General features: G+C 34.8%; 1 protein-coding gene across 1 annotated transcript in view; it reads right to left on the reverse strand.

Moving 5' to 3' along the window:
* Positions 1–26,686, reverse strand: part of LOC150076628 (uncharacterized) — a 1,101,557-nt gene that overhangs the window by 853,304 nt on the left and 221,567 nt on the right. The window contains exons 6-8 of the mRNA XM_090386980.1: positions 19,892–19,984; positions 15,684–15,747; positions 3,270–3,368 (exon numbers count right to left, since the gene is read on the reverse strand). Coding sequence (XP_090243106.1) covers positions 3,270–3,368; positions 15,684–15,747; positions 19,892–19,984 — 256 coding nt within the window. The remainder of the gene's footprint in view (positions 1–3,269; positions 3,369–15,683; positions 15,748–19,891; positions 19,985–26,686) is intronic.

A 26,686-nucleotide genomic window follows, 5' to 3' on the forward strand; every position in this document is an offset into this window, starting at 1 on the left:
AGCTGGCTTTAGGATGGGATTCTCAACTATGGATCACCTTCACATAATATCACAGCTAATGGAGAAAGCAAATGAAGGTAAAACACCATTATGCCTGGCATTTGTGGATTATGAAAAGGCATTTGACTCCATACAGCATAAGGCAATGTTTCGGGCACTGGAAAGACAAGGCATAGATACCCCATATATTATGATTTTGAAGAAAATATATGAGAATGCTACCTCCTTTATTAGACTAGACAAAAACAGTAGCAAATTTAAAATTGAGACAGGAGTTTGACAAGGAGACACAATATCTCTGAAGCTGTTTACTGCTGCCCTTGAGGAAGCTTTTAGAAGATTAGGCTAGTTGCAGAAAGGAGTCAATGTGAATGGAGAGTACCTAAACAATTTACAATTTGCAGTTGATATTGTGGTCATAAGCGACAATCCCAAAGAATTAGAGGAAAATCTTAATCAGTTATGCAGAGTTAATAAGGATTATGGACTAAAGATAAATATGGCTAAAACAAAAGTAATGATGAACAAGTATGCCATAGAAAGGGATATAAAGATTGAATGAGCAGTGATGTAAAAGGTGGAGTCATATACTTATCTGGGACAAGTCATTAGCTGGCTGGAAGTCAAAGAAGAATAAATTTTGGATGGATAGCATTCAGAAAATATGGTCACATACTGAGGAGCAATATCCCAATTTGTTGTTGCTGTTGTTGTTGTTATTTGGTTTTTAGGAGCATTAGCAACTAAGGCCATATTGCTCCGGGGATATGCGGTGGTCATTCCCTGACCTTTCTGCATCCTCCATATTTGGTGGTCACAGGTTCGAACCCTGGTCTAATCAAGAAGTGTTTGCTATGCACTGCTGCTACTGCCCATCCCAATTTGTCTGAAATGTAAAATAATGAACCAATGTATACTACCCACCATGACTTATGGAAGTGAAACTTGGGCACTCACCGAAAGAATGGAAGAGAAGTTGAAAACTGCACAGCGAAGAATAGAATGAATTATATTGGGAATCAGACTGTTAGATAAGAAGAGAAACACATGATTACATGGATTAGGCAGCAAACTCAAGTAAAGGACATTCTTAGAAAAACTAAAGAACTAAAATGGCCTTGGGTAGGTCATATAGCTCAAAGACATGGTGATTGATGGACTAAGAAAATAACAGAATGATATCCAAGAGGAGCTAGAAGAAAACCTGGAAGACAAAGACGGAGATGTACAGATGAAATTCATGAGTTTGTGGGTTGTAAACGGATGGCCATTGCACAAAACAGAAAGAACTGGAAAGTTGCTGGAGAGGCCTTCATCCCACAGTGGATTGAAAGTGGCTGATGATGATGATGATGACGTCTGCCAGGGGAGCAAAAGTTGATGTTGTAGAGCAGATATCATCTTTTAAGGACACAAAAGGTGATATTGTTGTATGCATTGGCAGACTCACTTAACAAGTACATGCCAACATTGAAAAAAAAGTTGCAAGTTAGGGTTAAATTTGAAAGTGTCTGAAATTTTGCCCAGGCACGATAGGAGGGAGTATATGATTAGAGCCTTGTCAGTCAATTTGGCCCTGGAGAGATTGTACAAGTCTCATGTGGTAGAATTTTTTGCATGGTCTGTGCTTGTTTTCAGGAGAGACTGCTTCTATAGGGATGGGATACACTTAAATAGAAAGGGTGCAAGAATATTTGCTGATGCTATCAAGGCAGTGTTAGAGGTGGGTCAGAAAAACTGCTAGCTTGGGTTGGGGGGGGTTACACAGATTAATAAATTAACAATAGCTGCAGGCAGAGATGAAAGTGATCGTGGCACTGCTTCTACTTTGAAATCCAGAGCATTGATTTAGCTCTTAGTGAAATGAACTTGCTGTTTACTTTGAAGAGAAGACAATTTCTTAGCTTTTATCATTATAATCACCAAATCAAAAAGCCAGACTTTCAACAAAGTTGCCATTTTTTCTCAGACAAATTTACATCACAGTTTCCAGGTGCAGATAATTTTTTGCAATAATTGTAATATCTTAAAGGACAATATAATCATACATGTAAAATATTATAACTTTTATAATTATTTCAATATTAATCCTTACTACTTCTCCGATACGGGTTTGGCAAAATATTGAGCATGGGTATTATAGTTACCTCATAATTTATATGCATCCTATTCATTTTTCTTCTCTAGAACAAGTTGCATCAGTTCATTTGACATCCATTTTGGTCTAAGCCCTAATATTTTTTCTAATGTCCAAACTATGTCACTTTTTGCAAAATTTTCTGCACCATCACTCTTTTGATGTGATACCAAGGCCTTTTCTTTAAAGCTAGTTTTATGGATTTACTAATCAGAATTCTGCATCGTCTTTCTGGCATGAACCTGCAGCCATAATGCACTGTCTATTATCTTTAATTTTGACTTCTTTAAAGTGAAACAAGACCGTTAATTACTTTTGCAAACTAAACTAAATGCAAAATCCTTCTAGATTATTTTTTATTTTTTTTCTAATCTTTTGCCGGTGTTGCAGGTTTCCTAATCTTGCCAACAAATTCAATAGCAATTTTTTTTTTGGTGTCTTGCTGCCACCACCACCTAATTCAATAGACTATTGAAACAATATTCTATCAACATGAAAGTTGATACCCATATTAAAATAAAGAAAAGAAAATTTTGTATATTTGAATTTACATTTATAAAAAAATTCTATTATCGACAAAAATTCTTTTGTCCTGTGTTTGAAAAACTTCCTTTACATATCACATCATACCTAGTATTCTAAAAATGACACCACTGAATTAATTATTTTTGGCTTGGAGTGATACAAGTAAAATACACGTATATGTAAATGTACAAAATGGTAAAATTTAGATAACATTATAAGAGAGAGAGAGAGAGAGAGAGAAAAAAAAACAATGATCATGTCAAGTGAAAGCAAGGGCAAATAAAAATAAAAAATTTTGAACCCACCACTATGTAAAACTAAACTGTCTTCAAAACTTAATTATCTACAGGTGTAACAAGTCAGTCCACTGCCAGATCAATGCTAATTACATTCTTTCCCTTAGATGTAGATTGCCCCAATTATCATACTTTAATGGCTGTATGAATTTTTAAATAATTACCCAAATTTAAAAACTAATCACAGCTATGTGTAGATAATACAAATAGAGATAATACAACTATGTTGTGACATTGTTATCTAATAAACAATTTAATCTAATCTGTACAAACAAAACTAAAGCAAAAGAAAGGTTTTTCTCTTTGCTTACTTTTTTGATCTGCTGTTGAACCGACAAGTAGCTGATAAAACATGTGAAAGCATCTTTCATCCTTCGCTTGTCGTATAGCACGGGATTTTTCAAGTAAATCTTACCACAGTTAAGCCTTTTTTATAATTTAATTCAGAATCTACTGCAAAAAATCTAGTTTATAGTACAAGTATTTGTTTATATGTTATGTGAATAACCAAATGCAGAAGTTTAGAAATAAAAAAAAAATCAAACATAAATCAGTCCATCCAAGGAAAACTTTTTAAAAATATTAAAAAATCCAAAAGAATAAAAATTATTAGCTAACTCAGAATTAGGTACACAAAAATTTGAAATTCCTGTGTTGTGTGCAAAAATAATTCAAAATTTTGTTAAATTTTTTTGATACCACCATGTTTCATATTTTCATCTTTTCTGAACACAACTGTGAAAAATCATGTTCAATATTAAAAACATATTTTTAATACATTTTTAAAAATTAAAACTCCCTTCAGATATTTCAGTGAGCATATTCAAATTTAAAAATCACATGTTGCAATGAAAGCTTTGATTAGACAACAACTTGTCAATAACAGGAGCACTCGCTCACTGCATGAAATGTGAAGCATGTGCATCAACAATTTGATTTAAGAAACTTTTGAATCCATTTTCGTGACAATGCATCAATGTCATGAAACTAGAGAACATAACCAATTGGAAGAAAGCACTCAGCAATAAAGAGAGCATGCTACCAATAACTTAACATGACTGAGCAATCAACATATGCACATAATTATCTTAACTTAATTACATGCATGTGTTAATAATTACCTTATAACTTAATCATAAATTTTTCCTAATTGTGCAATAACTAACAGACATTTCTAAATTTTCTGTGCAGAATTCAAAGAAAACATTTTCAACAACAGCTATTGGGAATTTAAATTGCATGTACAAAGTAGATGCAGCAGAAAATGCTGAAATATTCTCAGGTTGGATCACCTCCATGTGACTGATTCACAGTTAATGACCACAAAATAAAATAAATAAATAAATTTTAAATCTCACCTTACTTTTAACTAAAAAGATGCTTACAAATGCTATTTTGGTTGTAAAATATTAAAAGCTAAAATATCTTTTCTTGAAAATTTAGATTTAAAAATATCTCAAGATATGATAGCTGCCTTTGAAAACTTGGTGTATTTTTTAAAAGTGTATTTGTACACCTTTTGACATAGATTCTCACACAAAAAATTCCTTAAAACCTTTAACCTGGTGGCGGTGGTGGTGCTACTGAACAGACAGGTGTAGCTCGAAAATAACATTCAAGCTTACCCTTTAATTAGTGTAAGAGAGAACTGGAAGAAAAATCTTAAATTTTTTCTGGCTTCCTAAATATATTCATCACTGAATTGGTTCTGTTTTTTTTTAATGGTTTGTGTAGAATAATTAAATGCAAGTACCTATCAGGCTGTCACACCACTTTTCAACTTGCGTGCATATAAAGAATAGAGCAGAAACTCATAGGCACTGACATTGCTGAAAATTTTCAAATTGTGTGTTTAAAGTTCAACATTTCTTCTCTTGTTAGTTAAGTAAACATCACGGTCTACAGTGAGTTGTTTTGAAAGATTTATTATTGCTTTCATATAAACAAATACAAGAAAATGAAATATGGTATTCAATCAAAATGGACACCACTCTGCAAGAAGTGAGATATATGTTTCAAATATTGTATGCTGTCAAACATGTCAAATTTTAAATAATTTTAAAATTTATTTGAAATTCAATTCATGTATTAAATAGAAATAAGTTTAAAATATAGACATGATTAAGAGAATCATGTCTATATTTTATGCCTAAATTTTTGTTTTTAATTTTACAGAACACTTAATACTTCTTTTATTTTTTGAAAATAACAAGAATAAAAACACAGCATACTTAAAATATTTAATTTTTTATTAAAAAATAAAAAGTTACATACAACAAGAGTACTGCAATCCATTTAGAAAAGATGAAATAATGGCAATGGTTAAGGTAAAGAAAGCCAACACGAGAACCACGGCAAACTATGGGAAATTTACTGAACAAACTGGTTTGCCATTACTGCAGTTTCTCCCTACATTCTCAATAAACAGACAGCATGTGTGTTGTTCGTCTGGAGCAGAAGTAGAGAATGATATACTGATTGACACATAGGCATGACAGACAATATAATGTTTTCACTATTAAAAAAAACATATTACTGATTTCTTTATACGTTTTTAAGGTTAGGTTAGGAAACCTAAGTTAAGTTAGGAAACCTTATTTAATAACCTAACTTTAAAGGTTAGGTTAGGAAAAAAGGAAAAGGTTTCTTTAATTCATTATATTTCCTAACCTTTAAATTATTATGAAATTTGAAATTATGTATGTAGCTTCTAGTCTCTTAGGAAGCAATATTTGTAATTTTGGGAGAATATCAGGTTTTGGGTTATCATATTTGGTTTGAGCAGACTCCATGCTGACTGGATACTTCTGCCTGCTCAGATTAAGAACCTGAGGTAGATGACATAGAGTAAGCAGCAGGTAATAATATAATTTAAGAAGAAAAGCTTCAAAGCCACAGAAGAAACCTCTCGTGTTGAAAAGGAACAAGTTGAAAAACATGGAGAACAAAAAAAAAAATGCAGACTTTAATAAAATCTGTAGATTTTATTAAAGAATATTCTTTCACACAAGACCATTTCATTGCTTAAAATTTAAATGGCTTTGATTCAAGAATGCAACAATAAAACAATCACTTCAACAAACATTAACTTCTTGCAATAGTTTTTGGCTATCATATTAGTCTACAAATGGATTTTGCTAACTATTGAATTGTAACAATACCTATAAAAGTTTTTAGAAAATGGCTAAAACTCCAGTTGAGGGAAATCGAAAGAAGTATACAAGAATAATAGTTTCAAAACCACCGAAGAAGCTTCCCATGTCGACAAAATAATTGTTATACTAAAAGGGATGGTTGAGTAAAACAACAAGTTCAAATACATACAGAAAGAAAACAAAAAGGAGAGTTTAATAAAATCTGTTTCTCAAGATTTTGGTCAACATCACCCTTCTACATTGAGTTCTCATCAAGAAACTGAACCGTCAACATCACCATATTATATTCAAAAACTTCCTGAAGATTTCGATCCAGAAGATTTGAGTTCAAAGGAATTACTTGAGGATTTTCAGTTGATTTCGAATTCGACCAGGCAGAGTATACTGCAACAACTAGCTTCGTTTGCACCATCCAAAAGGAAACGAAAGCATATTTCAGCCCAGTCACCTGTTGTAGATCTTCCACAGGCAGGGCCGGATTTAGGTATTGCAGGGCCCCTAAGTACAAAATTTTTTGGGCCCCCCAAAAAGTTTAATTTTAAAAAATCTAAAAAATGCACTTATTGTTATCTCTTTATATATAATAAATATAAATACATATGCGACAAAGAAAAAATTTACTTACAAAGTTAAAAATATATATTATATTTCCAATTTAAATACATTCATTCCCATCAAAAACATCAAAATCATTATAACATTTTTTTTCTACTTTTGACGGTGGAAAATTGGTCGATTATATCATTGAAGCAAAGAGTTCGCAGCTTATCGTGTTCCATACTCAGAATACTTAAGTCGATTAATTTTTCCTGAGACATAGTCGTGTGCATATAGATTTTTATTCTTTTCAGTTTACTGAACAATCGTTCTCCAGTGCAGTTTGATATCATCAAACTTAAATACAAACATAAAATCGTTTCAATGTTCGGAAATGATAGAAAAATGTTGTCCTGGCATATAAGATGGTACAGCTCTTCGTGATTGAACTTGGTATTAGGGTATGTGTCTTTCACATACGTAAAAAAATTTAAAATTTCAACAGTAAAATCATTATTTAGATCTTTTGGATATTTCTTAAGCAGCTGATTTACATTATTTCTCACAACAGATTCTTTTGTTTTCAAGTCAGTCAAAAATGAAAACGTGTCCGAAATACTATTGTAATCTACAGACCGTGTTTTCAAGTTTACCAATAACGAATCTATTATTGGAATGAAAGATGTTATTCGAAAGTTTTCTTTTGGGGTCATATTTTCAATAACATCAGGTGCGTTGCCATCATTGACTTGTTTCTTCCGTCACTTTCTTCTAGATGTTGCAGGTTAATAATCAACATTTGGTAAGACTTCTATTGCTTTATGTTCAATACAATCAAACTTATTTCGAGTATCTGGTACAAAGGTTGTAAGTGTGGAGTACAGTTTCGAACATGTAGTGATGGACGTCATTGGATCTTGAAGAGTTTTAGATACTTTATGGAATTCATCTAAATTTAATTTCCAGAGCTTCAACATAAAAATGAATTCCAAAGTCTCCATTTTATCGGCTATAGATGCAGCTTCATGTCGTGTTTCTCCTTTCTCATCTTTCTCATTTTGCCAAATAAAATCTAAAGTAATCGACATCTTTTCATGGGAAATTATGGAATTTTCTTCAAGGGGGCCCCCGATGGGTGGGGGCCCCTAAGCTACTGCTTATTTTGCTTATACATAAATCCGGCCCTATCCACAGGTTTCAACGGTAGTCAAGCATGAAATCATTTACAAGAACATCAAAGAGGACCGTAACTCCTATAAAGAATTTGAATAATAATTTCTGAAAAATACATATGGAGCTGTTTGTGATATCTGCGATCGATTATGGCATGAAAATGATGTAAAATTATGCACTTCAGGAAGTTACCTGTTACTACTCCTAGAATTTCCAACTGCAGATGTAATGACTATGAAGGCGTGTAATACTTGTTGAGCATCTGTCAAAAATGATTCCATTCCAACGTTTTTGAAGAGCAATGGTTTTGTTTATCCTGCTATTCCACCTCATCTGCCTCAATTGGATTTAGTAACTGAGCAACTCATTTCTCCTCATATACCATTCATGCAAATTAGAAGACTAAGACATGGTTTCAGCCAATACTGAATTTTGGGCCAAATTACAAATGTTCCTGTAAATGTTAATTCGATGGTCAATCAAATGCCTCGGAGAACAGATGACGATTATTACATTAACATTCATATCAAATGTAAAAAAATACACAAATCGAGTTATTTAATAGGCTTGGTTCATAAAGGAGATGTAAGGGTTTGGTTAAAGTATCTACTTACAACTCCTTTGTATCTTCTGTATGATATCAAGATTGATGAAGCATTCTTCGATGAAAAAATGAAACACGATGATGCTCCTACATATGATGAAATGAGTGAACCTATACCTATTGAAGAAAATTTAGTCGCTCAACAACAAATTCTTTTGTGGAGTGATGGAAAATATTTACGAATAGTTCCTAGCGAACGGAATGTTCCACAAAGTTTGCTTTGTTGACGAATATGCTGAAGAATTGTCCTTTCCTAGCATTTACCTTGGTCAGTTTCGAGAGTTTACAAATAATTTAAAAGTTACACCGTTTATCAGTATTAGTAATGGCCACATGGTTTGTTTGTTTGTTTGTTATTTGGTTTTTAGGAGCATTAGCAACTGAGGCCATATTGCTCCGGGAATATGCAGTGGTCATTCCCTGACCTTTCCGCATCCTCCGTATTTGGTGGTGACGGGCTCGAACCCTGGTCTAATCAAGAAGCGTGTGCTACGGACTGCCGCTCCTTCCCACCTGGCTACTGAGGTGCCTGGCCACATGGTGCAAGGAAGCCTATGGCTTATGCTGCACTAGCTAAAAAATAATAATAAATAATAATAATAAAATAAAATAACAAAAAATACATAAAATAAAATAATAATAATAATAATAAAAATTAATAAGTGAAAATGAAATGGACAACCTATGCATTTCCCTCCTCCCTTAGGTAATTATCCAGCTGACCTTTGAATTTCCCCAGACTGTCAGCCTCTACCACCCATGTAGGTAACTTATTCCAGTAATTTATAACTCACTGGCTAAAATAAAACTTCCTGCAATCCAGTCTAAACAACTCCCCCAGTAACTTGAAATTATGTCCCCTAATTCTAGAATCATTTATAACCGTGAAAATTTCATCCTTGTTCATTTTGCTTATGCCTCTCAGAGCATTAAACATCTCAATCAAGTCTCCTCTAAAGTGTCTAGTATCCAAGCTCTGCATCTTTCCAAGCTTCGATATTCAAAGTCTTTTGTCATATGGACACCCTTTTACCGATCTCACCAGGCGAGTTACCCATCTTTGGACCCTTTCAAGAAGAACAACATCTTTCTTTAGGTGCAATCTCCATACTTGAACACAGTATTCCAAGTGTGGTCTAACAATAGCCTTATATAATGGGATTATGAGGTCCTTATCTCTACTAGCAATTGTTCGATAAATCATCGATAGGACACCATGGTCCCTCTTTGCAACCAGTCTACAATGCTTGGAGAACTTCATATCTGACCGTATCATAATATCCAAGTCCCTTTCCTGCACTACCAGCTTTAGTTCAACTCTGCCAAGTGTATAAGTTATTTTGGGGTTATTGTTCCCCAGGTGCAATACCTTATACTTTGCTGGATTAAAGCATGGCTGCCATTTATCTGACAATCTCTGAAGTCTACCTAGGTCATTTTGAAGAAGCTCTGCTTGGCGGCAATCATTCACTACTCTACCAATCTTTACATCATCTGCAAATTTAGACATCACGCCCTCTATCCCTCCATCGATGTCATTTATGAAAATCGAAAACAACAGTGGTCCTAATACTGATCCTTGTGGAACCGCACTTCTTACATCAACCAAACCTGAGAAATAGCCATTTATTATAAACCTCTGCCTCCCCTGAAGCCACCTTGCTATCCATCTAAGGATTTTCCCTGTGATTCCAACCTGTTCCAGCTTATAAAGTAACTGCTCATGTGGGACTGAGTCAAATGCTTTGCTGAAATCCAAATAAATAATGTCAAAATTATTCCCTAAGTCCAACTCTTGAGTGACCCTGTGAAAATAGCTAACCAGATTAGTTGAACATAATTTACTCTTAACAAAACCATGCTGAGTATCCTTCAGAATTCCATTTCTATCTAAGTGATCCTAAATTCCACCCTTGATCATAGTCTCCATGATTTTTCGTACTACTGAAAAAAGACTAACCAGCCGGTAATTTCCCACTTCACTCTTAGAACCGCCCTTATGTATTGGAGATACATTGGTTTTCCAATCCAACGGAATCACTCCCAAGTCCAGTGATGCTCTCACAATTAGCCTCAATGATTCAATGCACTCACTTGCCACCTGCCTTATAGGGTAAATGCTATCAACCCCAGGAGCCTTACTGGCCTGTAGGCTCGAAAGTTTTTTCATTAAATAAATGTGTGAAATTTCAACATCATTAATTACATTTTTTTTTTAACTTTACTCCCAGAATTTCTCATTGATGTGAAGGGTATTACTTCTGTAAAAAATTGATGCAAAGTAACTGTTGAGTTCATCTACAACTTCAACTGGGGTATCTAATACTAGCCCACATCCATTACATAAGGGTTCGATCTGGTTTGTCCTTCTCTTCTTTGAATTTATATATATGTGAAGATTTCCTTATCCCCCTCTTTGCCAGTGAATTTCTCATAATCTGCCTTTGCCAGCCTAACCTTTTCAGTGGCATTATTACAGATCAATTTGTAGTTGTTGTAGGCTTCAGTACTTTTTATTGCTCTGTAACTTTTCCATGCTATATTTTTCTGCTCAAGTAATTTGGCAACTTCATTATTCATCCAACTTGGAATCCTCCTTGTGGAGCATTTTTTTAATGATGGTATCGAGTGAACTTCGTCGTTCAGATTGGTGTGGAATGATGGCTTATCATCGTCTTTATATGGCCATGAAAATAATGAGACTAAGAACTTGAGATTCGTTAACAGTTGATTTTAAAACGTTGGAAAAGTCACTAAGCTCAAACAAATCCAAATCCAACAAATCCAAAGAACAAATCCAATCTCAAGAATACATCAATAACTGTATTGAAAACAATTTGGCATTTTGAAATTGATTCCTAATTCAATTTATTACCAGACACAACATAAAAGAGATCTGTTTGCAATGATCAGATAATTGGGTAAACCTACGTTCTTCTTAACTTGGGTGCAAACAAAATCAGTTGGCCTAAATTGCTAAAAATTTTATACAAATTAAAACACAACAGTTTGGATATCCCTGACGAGCAAGCAGAAGCTCTTCATTTTATGGAAAAGGCAACATTAGTTAATGAAGATGCGGTAATGTGTGTGATTCATTTTAATAAACTCGTGGATTGTATTTTAACTTTACTTCAGTCTAAGCATTTCAGTCCATTTCAACAATATTACGTTGTCAACTATTTTAAATAGATCAAATTTCAACATTGTGGCAGTCCACATGCTCACATTCTTTTCTGGCTTAATAATGCTCCTAAAGAACCTATACAATAGCTATGTTAAATCAACTCATCTCCATTTCTACTGCAAAAGTCTGTGGTAATATCAAACTCCAAACTCATAAACATACTTTTACTTGTTACAAAAGGATCCAAGCTACTGACAAACTGGTTTGTTGTTTTTAAGCTCCATTTATCCCATCACGATCTACAATGATTTTAATTCCCATGACACTCGACGAGTAAAATATAATGTTGAATACAAGAAATTATGGAAGAATTGAGAGGACAACGAATGTACTAGAATTGATCACTTCTTTAAAGAAAATCATATTTTTGGAATCATATTATGTCGATTTACTTTGAGCCGGTATTACTCAACCAAAAGTCTTTCTGAAATGAGAACCCCATCAAAAATGGCATAACCCCTTCAATCCTTTTGTGTTTAGTGTTTTAAAATCTAACATGGATATTAAACTCATCACAGAAGTATATTCTTATGCAGCTTGTGTCATCAAATACATAAAGAGGACAAAAGGATCCAAGCTACCAATCACAGGATTAGCAATATACTATGTAAAATTATTGAAATTATGAACGAATATTCATCATTGATATTACAAGAAAATTAAGATTGACATGCTCAACTCTGTCAAAAATTACTAGTCAAGAGGCTGCTTGGTATTTGCTTCATCAACGAATGTCTGAGGGTTCAGTTGTTGTAACTTATATACCTACCATGTGGCCTATCGAGCGACAGAGTAATAGAAAATCGAATGATGAAATATAATGAGAAAACCTAGGTGACAATTGTGCCGAAATTTGGAAATAAAATTAGTTTAATAAGTATGAGAAAAGACCTGCAGAACTAGAAAATGTTACTTTAGCTGACTTCATTGCCAATTATACTTTGGGATGTGAATATCAACTTCATCAATATCCAATAGCCAATGACTTGAATGAATATAAAAGAGATAGTTACTCTTCATTTACCTTTTCAAAGTGAAGAAGAGGAAATACTTTCTGAAATGAAATTTCTCGCTTTGTATGATAAACACGAACAAGTTATTTTAGAACATCAAAAAAATTATGAATCTGATTTAGATATTCACAAAACTATGGAGATCTGCTATGAAATATACCATACTGACAAGCCAATGCAGTGTCATCAGTGATATTCAAAACTTTGCAATGTTGATTCGTGAAGATGCCGATCCATTTAAAGATTTCTATGAACACCCATACAGGTGAAATGAATAGCGATCTTCAACTAGCAACTTTAAATCAGCTTGCTACAATAGCAAAGAAATGAGAAAATTTAATGCCAAATGATCAGTTTTGGGATTTAATGCAAAAAGCTAATTTAAAACAGGAAGGAATTTTATTGCATGTCATTTATACTTTACTTCAACCTAAGCGTCAACCTATCCAAATATTCCTAGCCCTGTTTGCTGTGGCAAGACGTTTGTGATTCGATTATTGAGGAAGTTTATAATCGCTTTACTAGCACCAATACTTATATAACTTGTGCTTCTACTGGAAAAGTTTCTGTAGCTATTAATGGTACTACTGTGCACACTGCATTGAAAATTTTGATATCAAAGAATTTACCTCTGTCTTATGAAGTTGCTCAACAATATTGTACTCTTTTCAAATATGTACATGTTTTAATTATCGACAAAGTTAGTATGATTGGAGCTGAACTTTTATCTCAGATAGATGTTCGCCTGCGACAAATTATAAGCCGTGTAGTTCATAATTTTGGTGGATTAGACATTTGTTGATTGGTGATTTGCAACAGCTGTCCCCCCCACACACACCCAATACAAGCAATGCCTATTTATTAACAGATAAAGCAACACATTGCAGGCCTCAATCTTTGGCATGGGTTACAATATTATGAACTCAATGAAGTGATGAGATAGTCGAATTCAGAATTCTCGAGAGTGTTGACTAAAATTGGAAATGGTGTTCAGTTAACCAACAATGAACAGGAACTTATCAAGTCAAGATTTGTGAGCAAAGAAGAAGTGGACAATTTGTGTTCTGATGGTGTTCATTTATTTTTGAAAAATAAATCTGTGAACAATTATAACAATTCTGTGTTAAATTCATCTTCAGATACCATTATGTCGATTGCTCAAGACATATTTGTCGGGTGCAGAGATGCAGAATGTGAGATTCACGTGTGATAAAAACTTAATAAAATGGCAATATTAGACACCGGCGGATTACCGCATCAACTTCCTTTACTTACTGGCAAACCATACTTGATAACCACTAATATTGATGTCCGATGGTCTGGCTAAGAAGCTTTAGGAAAACTGGCATGTATTTGAATATAATGAAGAGACTAATTGTATTAAAGGCCTTTGGTTGAAATTTCCAGGATCTTCTGCTGTGGGTCAACTTGCTAGAATGAAGGCTTCTCAGTTTGCTATGGCTAGAGAAATCGATTTAAAAGCCATACCGATCGCAAGAAGTACAAGTGTTTCATTGAATAACAACAGAATGACCTTGGCTAAACGATATTGTTTTCCACTAATACCGGCTTGCGCTATTACCATCCACAAATCTCAGGGAGATACTTTCGATTTCATAGTTTATGAATACGAGAAATGTCATGAACAACAACTAGTTTATGTTGCATTATCTCAAGTTACTGATATCAAATGAGCTTTATATTATTGTTGCATGGAGAAAAGAAATTTTATCATGGACTGAGAAATGCTACATCCACTCTTGCACTTCAAGCTGAAATGACCAGGTTGTTGAGTAATCCTCTATTTACCATGCAAGATACTTTATACGAGTTCATCAGTAAACGACAAGATCTTTCCATTCTAATGTTAAATTGTCAAAGTTTACGTGCTCACAGTGACAATCTCACTGATGCGGTTACACAACAATCCAATTGACTTCTACTTTCTGAAATGTGGCTAAATAACAAAGAAGAAGTAAGCATACCTAATTTTGATTGTGTCATTCAATTCAAATGAGAAGATCAACAAGCTGGTGGTGTAGCAGCTTATCATAAGAGAAAAAATCATACTCATATGGAAGTGATTTATCGGCAAACTGTTGGCAAATCCATGAGGTTAGACCTCTTGGTGACATTTGTGCAGCCGAATGCCTTCATTTTGATGGTCAAACAATACTGTCGGTAGTCATTTACATTTCACCTAATCAAAAGATCAAACACATCATTGAAGTCATCCATTTTGTTTTACTTCCTTACATGATTAAAGGAGCTGCATTGGTATAACAATTTTCTCACAAGCAATGCGACTGAATACCAATGATACTTAGTGGAGATTTCAATGTTAATTTTGCAGATACTCAATCCAAACCTTTGACTGAGTTCTTAGAAAATAAATTTGGACTAATGTTAAATACCTCTAGATATGTATCGACTACTAATCACGGAACTATAATTGATGCTGTGTTTCAAAGACATTTACACTCTTTACAATCTCAAGTGTATGCATCATATTTTAGCTATCACAAACCCATTGTAAGTAAATTACTTGTTGAACATGTATTACAACCTCAAATTCATGACACCGTCAAAAAAATAAATAAATGCTTTAAAATGTTAAATGTGTTTGGATTCTTTTCATACTAAACCCCTTTAACCTCGCCAAGACAAGGATGTTTCCACAGTGCTTTTTTATCCTTTTTTTTTAATATATTGTAGTTATAAATATTTTTTGTAGCTTCTATACCTTGAAATTAAAAGACATATATGCCTCAAAAAAGTTCTTAGCAAATTTAAAGTGCTGGGAATAAGTTTTTCCTTAAGAATTATTATATTCATTAATATTATTTTTTACCTTGCTTCTTTTTAGCCCTGATTATTTTCAGTGTATTAAAAGATTGAAAGTAACAATCAGATTGCTTTGTTCATTTCCCGTAATTTACACTTTTCTGCAGTTGAACCACCTTTTTTTTAACAGTCCTCTAAAAAAAACCATAAATAAGATTTTACAGAATATGAATTAATTCTATTAATTTGAAATGCATTCCATAAAAGGATACAGGTTTCAATATTTGCACCTGATATATAGCCAGAAGTATCAAAGTTGATTCGAATGAATTTTCCCTGTTCAAAATAAAAGACTACATTAAACATATGAACATAAAATATACCTGCAAATACTGGATCAATAATTGTGTATGTATGTACATATACAATGCATAAAAATGAACATAACTCCTGTAATTATTCAACAGAATGATCTCTACCTCAAGTATTCAATCAAATGTTTATTTTAACTTAATTTATAACATTTGAGAAATCAAATAACAAAGTACACTGAGTGGCCAATTTATTAGGTATGCTGACCTAATATAATAGTGAATAAAATCTCATTTAGCCCTCAAAAAAAGCTTCAGATTTTTTGGGGGATGGTATCAACAATGTTCTGAAAGTGCTCCCATAGGGATGCTGGCTCAGAAAGACTGGACTGCATCCCACAGTTGTCCTCAGATTGGATAGTGGTAGATTCCTGTCAGAGACATTTTTTCCACCTTACCGCACAGATGTTCATTCAGGTTGAGATCCAATGAATCATCAAGTCAATGGCAAAGTTATCATATGATGCTCCTGGAACCATTTTAAAATGATCCATGCTTTTTGATATGGTGCATTATCCTAATGGATGTAACCACTACTAGACATATGAGTTGTGGTGAAAAGATACAGAAGAATAGGGAAATACTGCCAAAACCCACCATCCAGAGCTGGTTAAAGGAATGAGCCAATGTGGCATTAGTTCAAGGTATTGAAGTTTATGGAGAACCAAAAATAGTAATAGAAACAAAAAATATCACTCTCAATCAACATGAAAGAAGTGAACAGTTTGTAAAAGGAGTTCTATATAAAAAAATTAGGGTCTGAATTCTTGAACATTGAAAAAAAAACTTTTAAAGCAAAATTTATCTGCTACCTAACTGTTTGGTTTGACATTTTGAGCCAAATAAATATCACAAACAATTCCCTCCGTGGGGTCAATTGTAATATGTCACAAGCTGTCTCCATGCTTTCAGAATCAGTCAAAAAATATAAAAATTGAAGAACAGATGATAAATATTTAAATGGTCTCTAGACCAGTGTTTCCCAACTTGTGATCCGCAGGACTTGGCAATAAAACAGAGCTTTTTTGCAACAGCCAACAGTCCTGTTAACAATAATGAGAAATAAAGGCATCCAGTTCACTGCCAGAGTTTACTCACCTCTGGCATTCCCCTCCCTGAATAACTCCTCATTGGTGAATGTAGATGCAAAATACTCATTTAGTTTGTTAGCCACCTGAGCAGGATCGTCAACAGTTGAACCATCAATATCCAGTGGACCAATCTGATTCATCCCTTTACTTCTGGAGTTTACATAGGTAAAGAACTCTCTGTGTTTTTCTTTGCATCCTTTGCCAAGGATTTCTCATAATCTGCCTTTGTCTGCCTAATCTCCTTTGTGACTTGGTTACAGATCAGCTTATATCTATCATAAGCTTCCATGTTACCCATTAATTTATATGTATTCCATGCATTTTTCTTCTCTGCCACATGTCTCATTAGTTCATTTTACATCCATTTAGGCCTAAACCTTGAACAATATTCTTAGTTGGTATGTAGAGCCTAGTAGCTTCCAAGATAAATTCTTTGAATGCTTCCCATTTTGAATTTGCTTTTGGTAACATCATCAGTTGTTCCCGCCGTACAGAATTTAAATACTGTCTCAGACCACCGTAGTCACCTTTACGAAAGCAAAAACCCTTCTCTTTACCCCTGATGTGAAGACCTTAGGCACCAAGTCAGCATTCTAGTGGGCTTATGTGAAGGCTTGAGGGACAGAGTTGATGCTCTCAAATAAATAATACAGAGCTCTTCAAGCACTCATCTGGCCAGCACAATACTGGAGACTACATTCATGTAGCACAGAACAAAATGAGATCCTTGACAGTAGGGTGCAAAGTAGGTCACAATATTCAATCATTGGTCCTGCAGGAGGTAGCTGTCATTGGTGAATCTATTATCAGACAAGAGGGAAATAAGTTCAGTAAAAAGGAAAGGAGGAAGAGAACCAGGGTATGTCTGCCAGGGGCAAAAGTTTATGAAATTGTAAAGCAGCTGTCACCTTTTAAGGGCACAAAAGGTGATACTGTTGTACACTTTGCTACCAAATGTTCAGAGCAGGAGATATGGGTATTTACTCAACAAGTACAGAAAATGTTTTGAACTAGAATTAAATTTGAAAGTATCTGCAATTCTACTCACACACACAATAGGGGGGGTAGGACATAATAAATTTGTCAATAAATTTGGCCCTGGAGAGACTATGCAAGGTTCATGAAGTAAAAGTTTTCACAGTGCGAATTAGCAGGAAAACTGTTAGCTGTGGGAATACACAGATTAACAGTAGTCGCAGTTAAAGGTAAAATATGCAGCAGTCTGGAGAAAAAGAATCAGGAATTTTAAGTCTGCTGGTGTTCCACATGGAACAAGCAAATACATTGGCTATGTTAGAGTTACTAAGAATAAGAATAGGTGCATGTATACTCACATGTACACTAATGCTAAAAGCGTAATGAATAAATTTGAAGAATCTGAAGTACTCATTATCAAATACAAACATTGTAGAGATAAGGGAGACTTGGTGTCACTCAGGATATGAGATGCAGAATTTGAATATTAGCATTAGCATTAGTAGAGGCATTTGATGCAAGAAAGCAAGCTTATGCAGCATCAGCCAAAAAAAAAAATAAAATCAATAAAAAAATAAAAAATAACCACTTCCACATCACCCCTCTGTTCGTTCGAAATACCTGTCCAGCTGAGCCTTAAACTTATTCAGGCTATCAACCTCCACGACAAGGGATGGAAGTCTGTTCCACCAACCAACCACCCGCTGGCTAAAGGCAAATTTCCTCACTCTATCCTATATCTGTCTTTCCTCAATTTGAATTTATGCCCTCTCAGGTGATTATTCTGAGCAAGAGGAAGAATCCCATCAGCATTGAGCATGCTCAAACCATTCGAGGCTTTATACACCTCTATCAGATCACCTCGCAGAAGCCTGTCAATATGGGGAATACAATGTTTACAGAAAGGACTGCCAGAACGGGAGGGGGAAGGAGAGAGGGAAGTAACATGCTTAGTTAAGAAGCACATAAAATATAAGGAAGTGTATCCCATCAACACGACTGGCCAGTGCAATGTTGAGTCAGTTTGGTGCGATACAAGCATTTTAAAAACAAAATGAGGGTAGCAATATGTTGTAGGCCTAATGATTGTGATGAGTATAATGAAAAACTATATTAGTAGACCAGAAAATCAGATGTCTTATAAAGCTAAAACAAGATTTTAACTTTCCAAATATTGAGTGGAACTTGTAGATTGGCAACTCACGCAATAGCAAGATATTTGTGAATTTAATGAATGACTGTTTTCTACACCAATGTCAGAGAGGTAATAAGAGAAAGCAATACTCCTGATGTGATTTAAAAATCTGCAGAGAAAAGAAGCACTAGGAGGCAGTGTGGGATTAGTTTACAGTGATCACAGTATATTAATCTGGGATTACATTGACAATGAATACAATTGTATTCATTGTCAAAGTAATTAATTGTAAAATCCTCAAGCCACTAGTGGTCAAGCTGAAGTATATACAGGATCATTATTTTTACTCAGCAGACTACTGTAAACTGATCTTAATCTCAAACTGTCATTAACAGAATACAGAAACAAAACACAATGAAATTATGTAGAAAGATATTTAAAATTATATCTAATTTTTATTCTTAGTATAAAAATACATAAATATCCCATATACTAAAGGATATGAGATATTTATTTATCCTGCATAAGTTAAAATTTATCAATAGTCAGAAATAACATGACCTCATTTCACAAAAATGTCTTAATTCTTTTGAAAATCTGCATACTGCTATAACGTTATGAGCAACTTAAAGTAATTTAGCTTGAAATGGAAAACAAACTGAAATTCAATGTAGTGAAATCTTTAATCTCAATTCTCAAAAAAAAATAATAATAAATAAATAAAAAGAAATAAATCTCATTCTTTCTTCCTGGAAAAATACTGAAAGTCTATGATTAACTTAAGGTAATTTACTTAAAATTAGAAAAAAAGTGAAATTCAAAGGCATCAAAGAAACTTTTTCAATCTCTTTGAAACTAATAATGTCTAGTAGTATACTTTGAAAAAAATATGCAATGAATGCACTTACAAATCTTGATGAATTATCATTCTTCACTGTCTTTGCATTTCCAAATGATTCAAGTATGGGATTGGCTTGTAATAACTGCTGTTCTAGTTCACCCTAAAATTTAGAAATACACAGTTAAAAAATTTTATTAATGCCAGTTCTTCACAAAACTGAATAATTTACCAAAAAAAAAAAACAAAAAGAGCTTTTCATTCTTTTTTCCTGAAAGGGATTAAAAATTAAAAGAATGAATAAATAAAAGAAAAAGAAAAAATTAATTTTTTTTTGTTTTTGAAAACTTTATATACTGCTGAAAGGTCATGAACAATTTCAAGTAATTTAGCTAAAAAAAAACTGAAAACGTAATTAAATCATATGATCCCAATTCTCAAAAACATAAAGATCTCATTCATTCTGGTATGCAAGTGAAAGGGTATGATCAACTCTAATATACAGACTATTGAAGACAATGCCAATGCATTGTCTTCAATAGTTTGTATATTGAAGTTTCAATATACAAACTATTGTATATTGAAGTACCATACAATTATGGTACTTCAATAGAAAGAAAAACCGATCATAATTTCAAATGAAACAATTTCCATGATGAAAAAAAGTGATGAGAAATGAAGCAAAGTGGTAACATAAGAAACATGATAGAATATGTAGAAATGTCCAAGACCATAAGAAAGTACATAAAAGAAGAAATGCACAAGTTCAATATTTATCTCACTAGAAGAACACTAGAAGAAAATCAAGAGATAAAGAAAGCAAAATGAAAAACGGTTACACACAAGAGCCAAATGTTTGCCTATAGAAGCTTGATGATGGCACAATGACAAAAACCCAACAACAATTACTAAAATGAGTGGAAGAATTTTATTCAAATCTTTATAAGGTTAAAGAATGACAACAGGATCCAACTCCAGATGCAGAAGCTCTACCAGAAATTTTGGTAGAAGAAGGTCAAGGTGCCATAAAGGTGTTGAAATGTTGAAAGCTGGAGGCCAGCCAGTATGTACAGCTCTAGCTGACTATTTTCAAAATGCTTTCTATTTAAGAAAGTACCTGAAGCATGAAAAAATTCAGAAGCCATCCTACTGCACAAAAGGGGTGACAAGGCAGATCTGAAAAACCATCGACCAATTGCCAGTTGTCTATAAGGTTTTCACAAAGATACCTTTAAGAAGAACAGACACAATACTTGATGCAGCACAACCAAAAGAAGAAGCAGATTTCAGAAGCAGCAGTTTCAGTACAAAGGATCACATCCAAACAGCGCAGCAAGTTTTAGAACAGCACAATGAATACAACCTTCCATTAGGTATAGATTTCATCGACTATGAAAAATCATTCAACTCAGTCACAAAACAGGCAGTAATCAACACCTTAATCAATCAAGGTGTAGGCAGAGCTTACATCAATATTTTCCGATCAATATATGAAAGGGCAACTGCATCAATGATAAAGTTCAGATAAAGTACAACAATGATAAAGTTCAGATAAAGTACAACAATGATAAAGTTCAGATCAGCACAGAAAAAGGCATCCAACAACAATCTCCTCAAAACTATTTTCTGCCTGTTTAGAAGAAATATTTTGCAAGCTACTTGGGATAATAAAGGACTCAAGGTAAATGGAGATTACCGGAATCACTTATGATTTGCAGATGATATCATTCTCTTTGCCAATGATATGGAGGTATTGCAGCAAAACATTGAAGAGCTGCAGCTTGAGAGCAAGAAGTTCAGTTGGAAGATGAATATCAAGAAAACACAGGTTATGTTCAACAAATTTGCTGGACCACAGAAAATCATGGCTGATTGACAAGAACTAGAAGAAGTAGAAAAATATGTTTACCTTAGACAAGAAATTTCAACATGGAAACATCATGATGGAAGTTGAATGGGGCATAAAATTGGGATGGCACGTATTTGTAAAGCTTAATGTAGTCTTCAAGACAAACTTGTCGCTCTGTCTGAAATGAAAAGTTTTTGATTAAAATATCTTCCCTTTCCTAACATAGTTGTGAAACATGGACATTGAATGCCAAAGCTTTACAAAGACTAAGGGTCACACAGAGAGAATGGAAGGCCAAATTTTGAACATAACCAAAAGATACCAAAAAAAAATGTGCAGGGATTCATCTGTGACATCATTGAAAGAACAAAGTGCTTAAAATGGAAATGGGCAGGTCACATATCAAGAAGAACTGATGATAGATGGACCAAACAAATTTTGGAATGGATACCACTTGACTCTAAATGCCCAAGAAAAAAACAAAAGATGAGGTGGATTGATAAAATTGTGAAATTTGCTGGTATACAATGGCAACAGAAAGCACAAGATCACAGTTGCTGGAAAAGTGTTGAGGAGGCCTTCATCCTGCAGTGGATTGACAATAGCCGAAGATGAATAAATGTCATGCATTTTTTTTTCTTATTTTTATTCATTACAGAGTTGCATTGAAATCTTCTTGGACTTAGATGTTTAAGGATTTGAATGAGCTCAATGCTGATGGAATCTTTGCTCTTGCTCAGACTGTGCATAGTCTGTGCATAGTCTTTGCTCTTGCTCAGACTATGCACATGAGAAGGCATAAATTCAAACTGAGGAAGGACGGTTGCAGAATAGATATGAAGAAGTTTGCTTTAGCCTACAGGTGTTTGATTGATGGAATAAACTTATGTCTGATGTTGTGGAAGTGGATTGCCTGAATAAATTCAAAGAAGAACTAGAAAAAATTGTTGAATGGTTGGATAGGTGAAATGGGAAGTTTTTTTATTGATTTTTTTTTTTTTTTTTGCTGATGCTGTATAAGCTTGCTTTCTTGCATCATTTGCCACTACTAATATGAATGACTGGTGCCTCTGTAGCCAGGTGGGCAGGAGCAGCAGTGTGTAGCACACGCTTCTTGATTAGACCAGGGTTCGAGCCCATAACCACCAAACACAGAGGATGAGGAAAGGTCAGGGAATGACCACCACATATCCCCGGAGCAATATGGCCTTAGTTGCTAATGCTGCTAAAAACCACATAACAAACAAACAAAACTAATATGAATACTAAGATCATGTTGTTTGGAAAGACAGCAGCAGATCCCACGGATCCTTCTGACTTCAAAGCTTCTGTGTAGACTGGCAAGAAGTGAGAACAGTTCAGCTCAGTGTGCTGAGTAGAGCTGCAGGTAGAAAAGATAGAGTGTTAGGCTTCCACCAGTTGTTAAGGTAGAAGTTGCAGGTAGAAAAATGAGTAAGCCAGGGTGGAGGGGAGACTTCTCTAGTGTTGGAGCAACTTGGATGCCTCTTATACCAATTTTCCCATTGGTTTAAAAGTGGATCTTCACATGGAGTCTGATGTTCTGGCAAGGATTTCAGTTTAAAAGCATATTTGTTCATTTGCTTTCACTTATAGACTTTGGACAGGAGATGTTCTGAATGATTCAGTAGCAATACTAATAGCCTGATGTTGGATGGAATCAAGCTACCAAAGGAAACTAATTCTAGTAGACAGATATACCTGAGACCTCTAATTTTGATTACACAAGTGTATGATACAGACAGAGTAAAGTGCACTGATCTGCATCCCATAAAGCAGAAGAGGGGAATGAAGAACATTCAGTCCTTTCAATCATTTTGTGTGCAGTCAAATTCCAAAAATTTCATCTCCACCACTACGGGAATAGCATTTTGTCAAAGACTCAATTTAGGTTCAGAATGATGGTTGTCTGTGACAAAAACATATACAAATGGTCTTCTGCAGTGAGAACTTGAAGCCATTAGTCATTGTCCAGGAGTTGGGATGATTGAAAGCTTGTTTCAGTTGTCTTTCAAAGAGCCACATGCGTGACTAGGAAAGAAAAGTCATCCACAAAGAGGGCATGTTCAGTAACGAAGTTTAATTTAATGCAAAAGAGCATAACACTTAAAACAGATCCTTGCAATACTCCCAACTCTTGGAAAATAGGATGAGAATGTACACAAACTTGGAAGAATCAAAGGAATAAAAAGTTTTTAATAAAAATGAGAAGGTGACCTTTTAAACCTTTTAAACCAAGGTTACAAAGATATTTTTAAATGCCAGATCTTCAAGTTGTGCCACATTCTTTTCCATACTGAAGAATACAGACACCAGGAATTCTCAATCTCAACAGATGTTTCCATTCTAAGTGATCCAAAGTGGCTTACTCCTTTGTAAGCTGTATTGAATGGTGAAGAGGAGATCATTTGATTCTAAGTACCATATAAGATGAGTATTAGCATTAGTAGAGGCACATGATGCAAGAAAGCAAGCTTATACAGAATCAGCCAAAAAAAAAAAAAGGTCCTGTTACACCCATCCAGTCACTCCAAAAGTTTGTCTAGTTCAGCCGTGAATTTATTTAAGCTGTCAACTTCCACAACAACAGATGGAAGCTTATTCCAGCAATCAACCACCTGCTGGCTAAAGGCAAATTTCTGCATATCTATTCTACAACTGTCTTTCCGCAATTAGAATTTATCCCCCTCAGGTGCAGAATCTGAGCAAGAGGAAGAATCCCATCAGCATTGAACTTGCTCAAACCATTCAATGCCTTATAGACCTCAATCAGATCACCTCGCCGTTGCCTAGTCTCCAGATGCAACATGCAGAAATTAAGCATATGTTGGTAACAGCAACCCTTTGTTCCACTCACTAATCTCTCTGCCCTTCTCTGTACGCATTCTAGCAGCTCAACATCTTTCCTAAAATGAGGCCTCCAGACCTGTATGCAGTACTCAAGGTGTGGCCTGACCATTGCCTTATACAAGGGGATAATCACCTCCTTATCTCTGCTAGCAAAATTCCTATATATCATTGACAAGACCCCATGAACCACTCTTTTAGCCACTCTTCATATCTGACTGCAAAATTATCCCCAGGCCTTTTTCATACTCCACCACCCTGAGTGTAGCACCACACAGTTGGCATGTTACTCTGGGGTTACTGCTACCCATATGCAGTACTTTCCATTTGTCAATGTTAAACTTCAGTTGCCACCTCTCAGCCGTTCTGCTCAACTTTTCGAGATGCTGTTGCAGTAGCGTACTATCATTACTGTCATTAACAACCTTTCCAACCTTTGTATCGTCTGCAAACTTACACAACTCTGATATACCTCCATCAATATCATTGATAAATAATGAAAACAACAATGGGCTCAAGTCCCCTAGGTTTGGTGTTGAGTCCACTTGGGGGACCCCGGGGGACTCCACTAATAACATTAGTTCATGAAGAGCAGTGTCCAGTAATAACCACTCTCCGTCTTCTCCCCTCAACCATCCTTTTATCCATTGTATCAACTTTCCCTTAATGCCATTCTACTCCAATGTACAGTAGTCGTCCGTGAGCCACATGGAAAACTACTGTAGAAAAATTATACTTTTGATACTGTTCCACAATATCAAAAGCATTCCTAAAATCCAAGTACTAAAATTATTCTTTGCATCCAGTTCCTTTGTGACCATAACATAGTATCCAATGAAATTTGTGAGACAAGACTTCTGCTTAACAAACCCATGCTCTGTCTGAACTAAAACTGAGTCTTGTCTAGATGATCCTGTATTGCTTCCTTACCCAGTGACTCCATTATATTCCTTGGAACAGAAGTTAGATTAACAGGTCTGTAATTAGCTGTGTCACCCTTTGATCCCCTTTATACATTTGCACATCTCCAATTCATGGGGACCTTCCCTGAGTCCAAGGATGCTTTCATAAATATGGCTAAGGGTTTGCTTACTTCCTTTGCTGCCTCCTTTTATATGACTGGATAGATCCCATCCACCCCAGGGGGGGGGTCTTCCTTAGGTTTAACTTCAACAATTTCATCCTCCACTTTGTTCTCTGTTACTACAAATTCACAAATTCACTCAGTTTATTCTACCTGAGCATGATCATCAATAGTCAAACCATCTATGTTAAGTGGATCAATCTGATTCATTCCTTTCCTTCTAGAGTTTAAAAAAGTAAAGAAATTCCCAGACTAACAGATTAACAGTACCCACAGGGTAGAAATGATTCTTGCACTGCTCCTATTGGAATGAGCAGAAGTCCAGAAAGCCAATTGCTGGGGAATTCAAGAATTGCAGGAGGTCATGAAACAAGTAAATACGTGGGATGTGTTAGAGTAACTAAGAGTAAGAACTGGTGCAATGATACTTGAATGTACATCAATGCTAGGAGTATAGTAAATAAATTTGAAGTGCTGGTTTAGACATCAAAGGGGGATATTGTTCGGATATCAGCGACGTGGTGCCACTCAGATATAAGGGATGCAGAATTGGAATTTGGGGAGTACAATGTGTACAGAAAGGATAGCTAGGATAGGAAGGGAGAAAGGGTTATGCTATTAGCTAAGAAACATAAAATCTAAGGAAGTGCATCCAGTTGACATAGATGGACAGTGCAATCTTGAGTCAGTCTGGTGTGATAAAAGCACTGGAAAGCAAAAAAGAGGGTAGGAGTGTGTTATAGGCCTAATGAATCTGATGAGTACAATGAACAATTATACAAAGAAACAGAGTGGGCCAGTAAATCAGAGTGTCTTATAATGGGGGATTTTACTTCCCAGATATAGACTGAATCTTGTGGGTTGGTCATTCACACACTAGCAAGGCCTTTGTGGATTTATTGGATGATTGTTTTCTACAGCAACATGTTAGAGAGGCAGCAAGATGGAGATAGCATTAGCATTAGTAGAGGCATTTGATGCAAGAAAGCAAGCTTATGCAGCATCAGCCAAAAAAAAAAAAAAAAAAAACACTTCCCCTTCACCCCTCTGTTCATTCAAAATACCGG

This window comes from Mastigoproctus giganteus, chromosome 12 (genome assembly GCF_048544385.1).
Source record: "Mastigoproctus giganteus isolate SK-2022 chromosome 12, ASM4854438v1, whole genome shotgun sequence".
In the NCBI taxonomy this organism is placed as follows: domain Eukaryota; kingdom Metazoa; phylum Arthropoda; class Arachnida; order Uropygi; family Thelyphonidae; genus Mastigoproctus; species Mastigoproctus giganteus.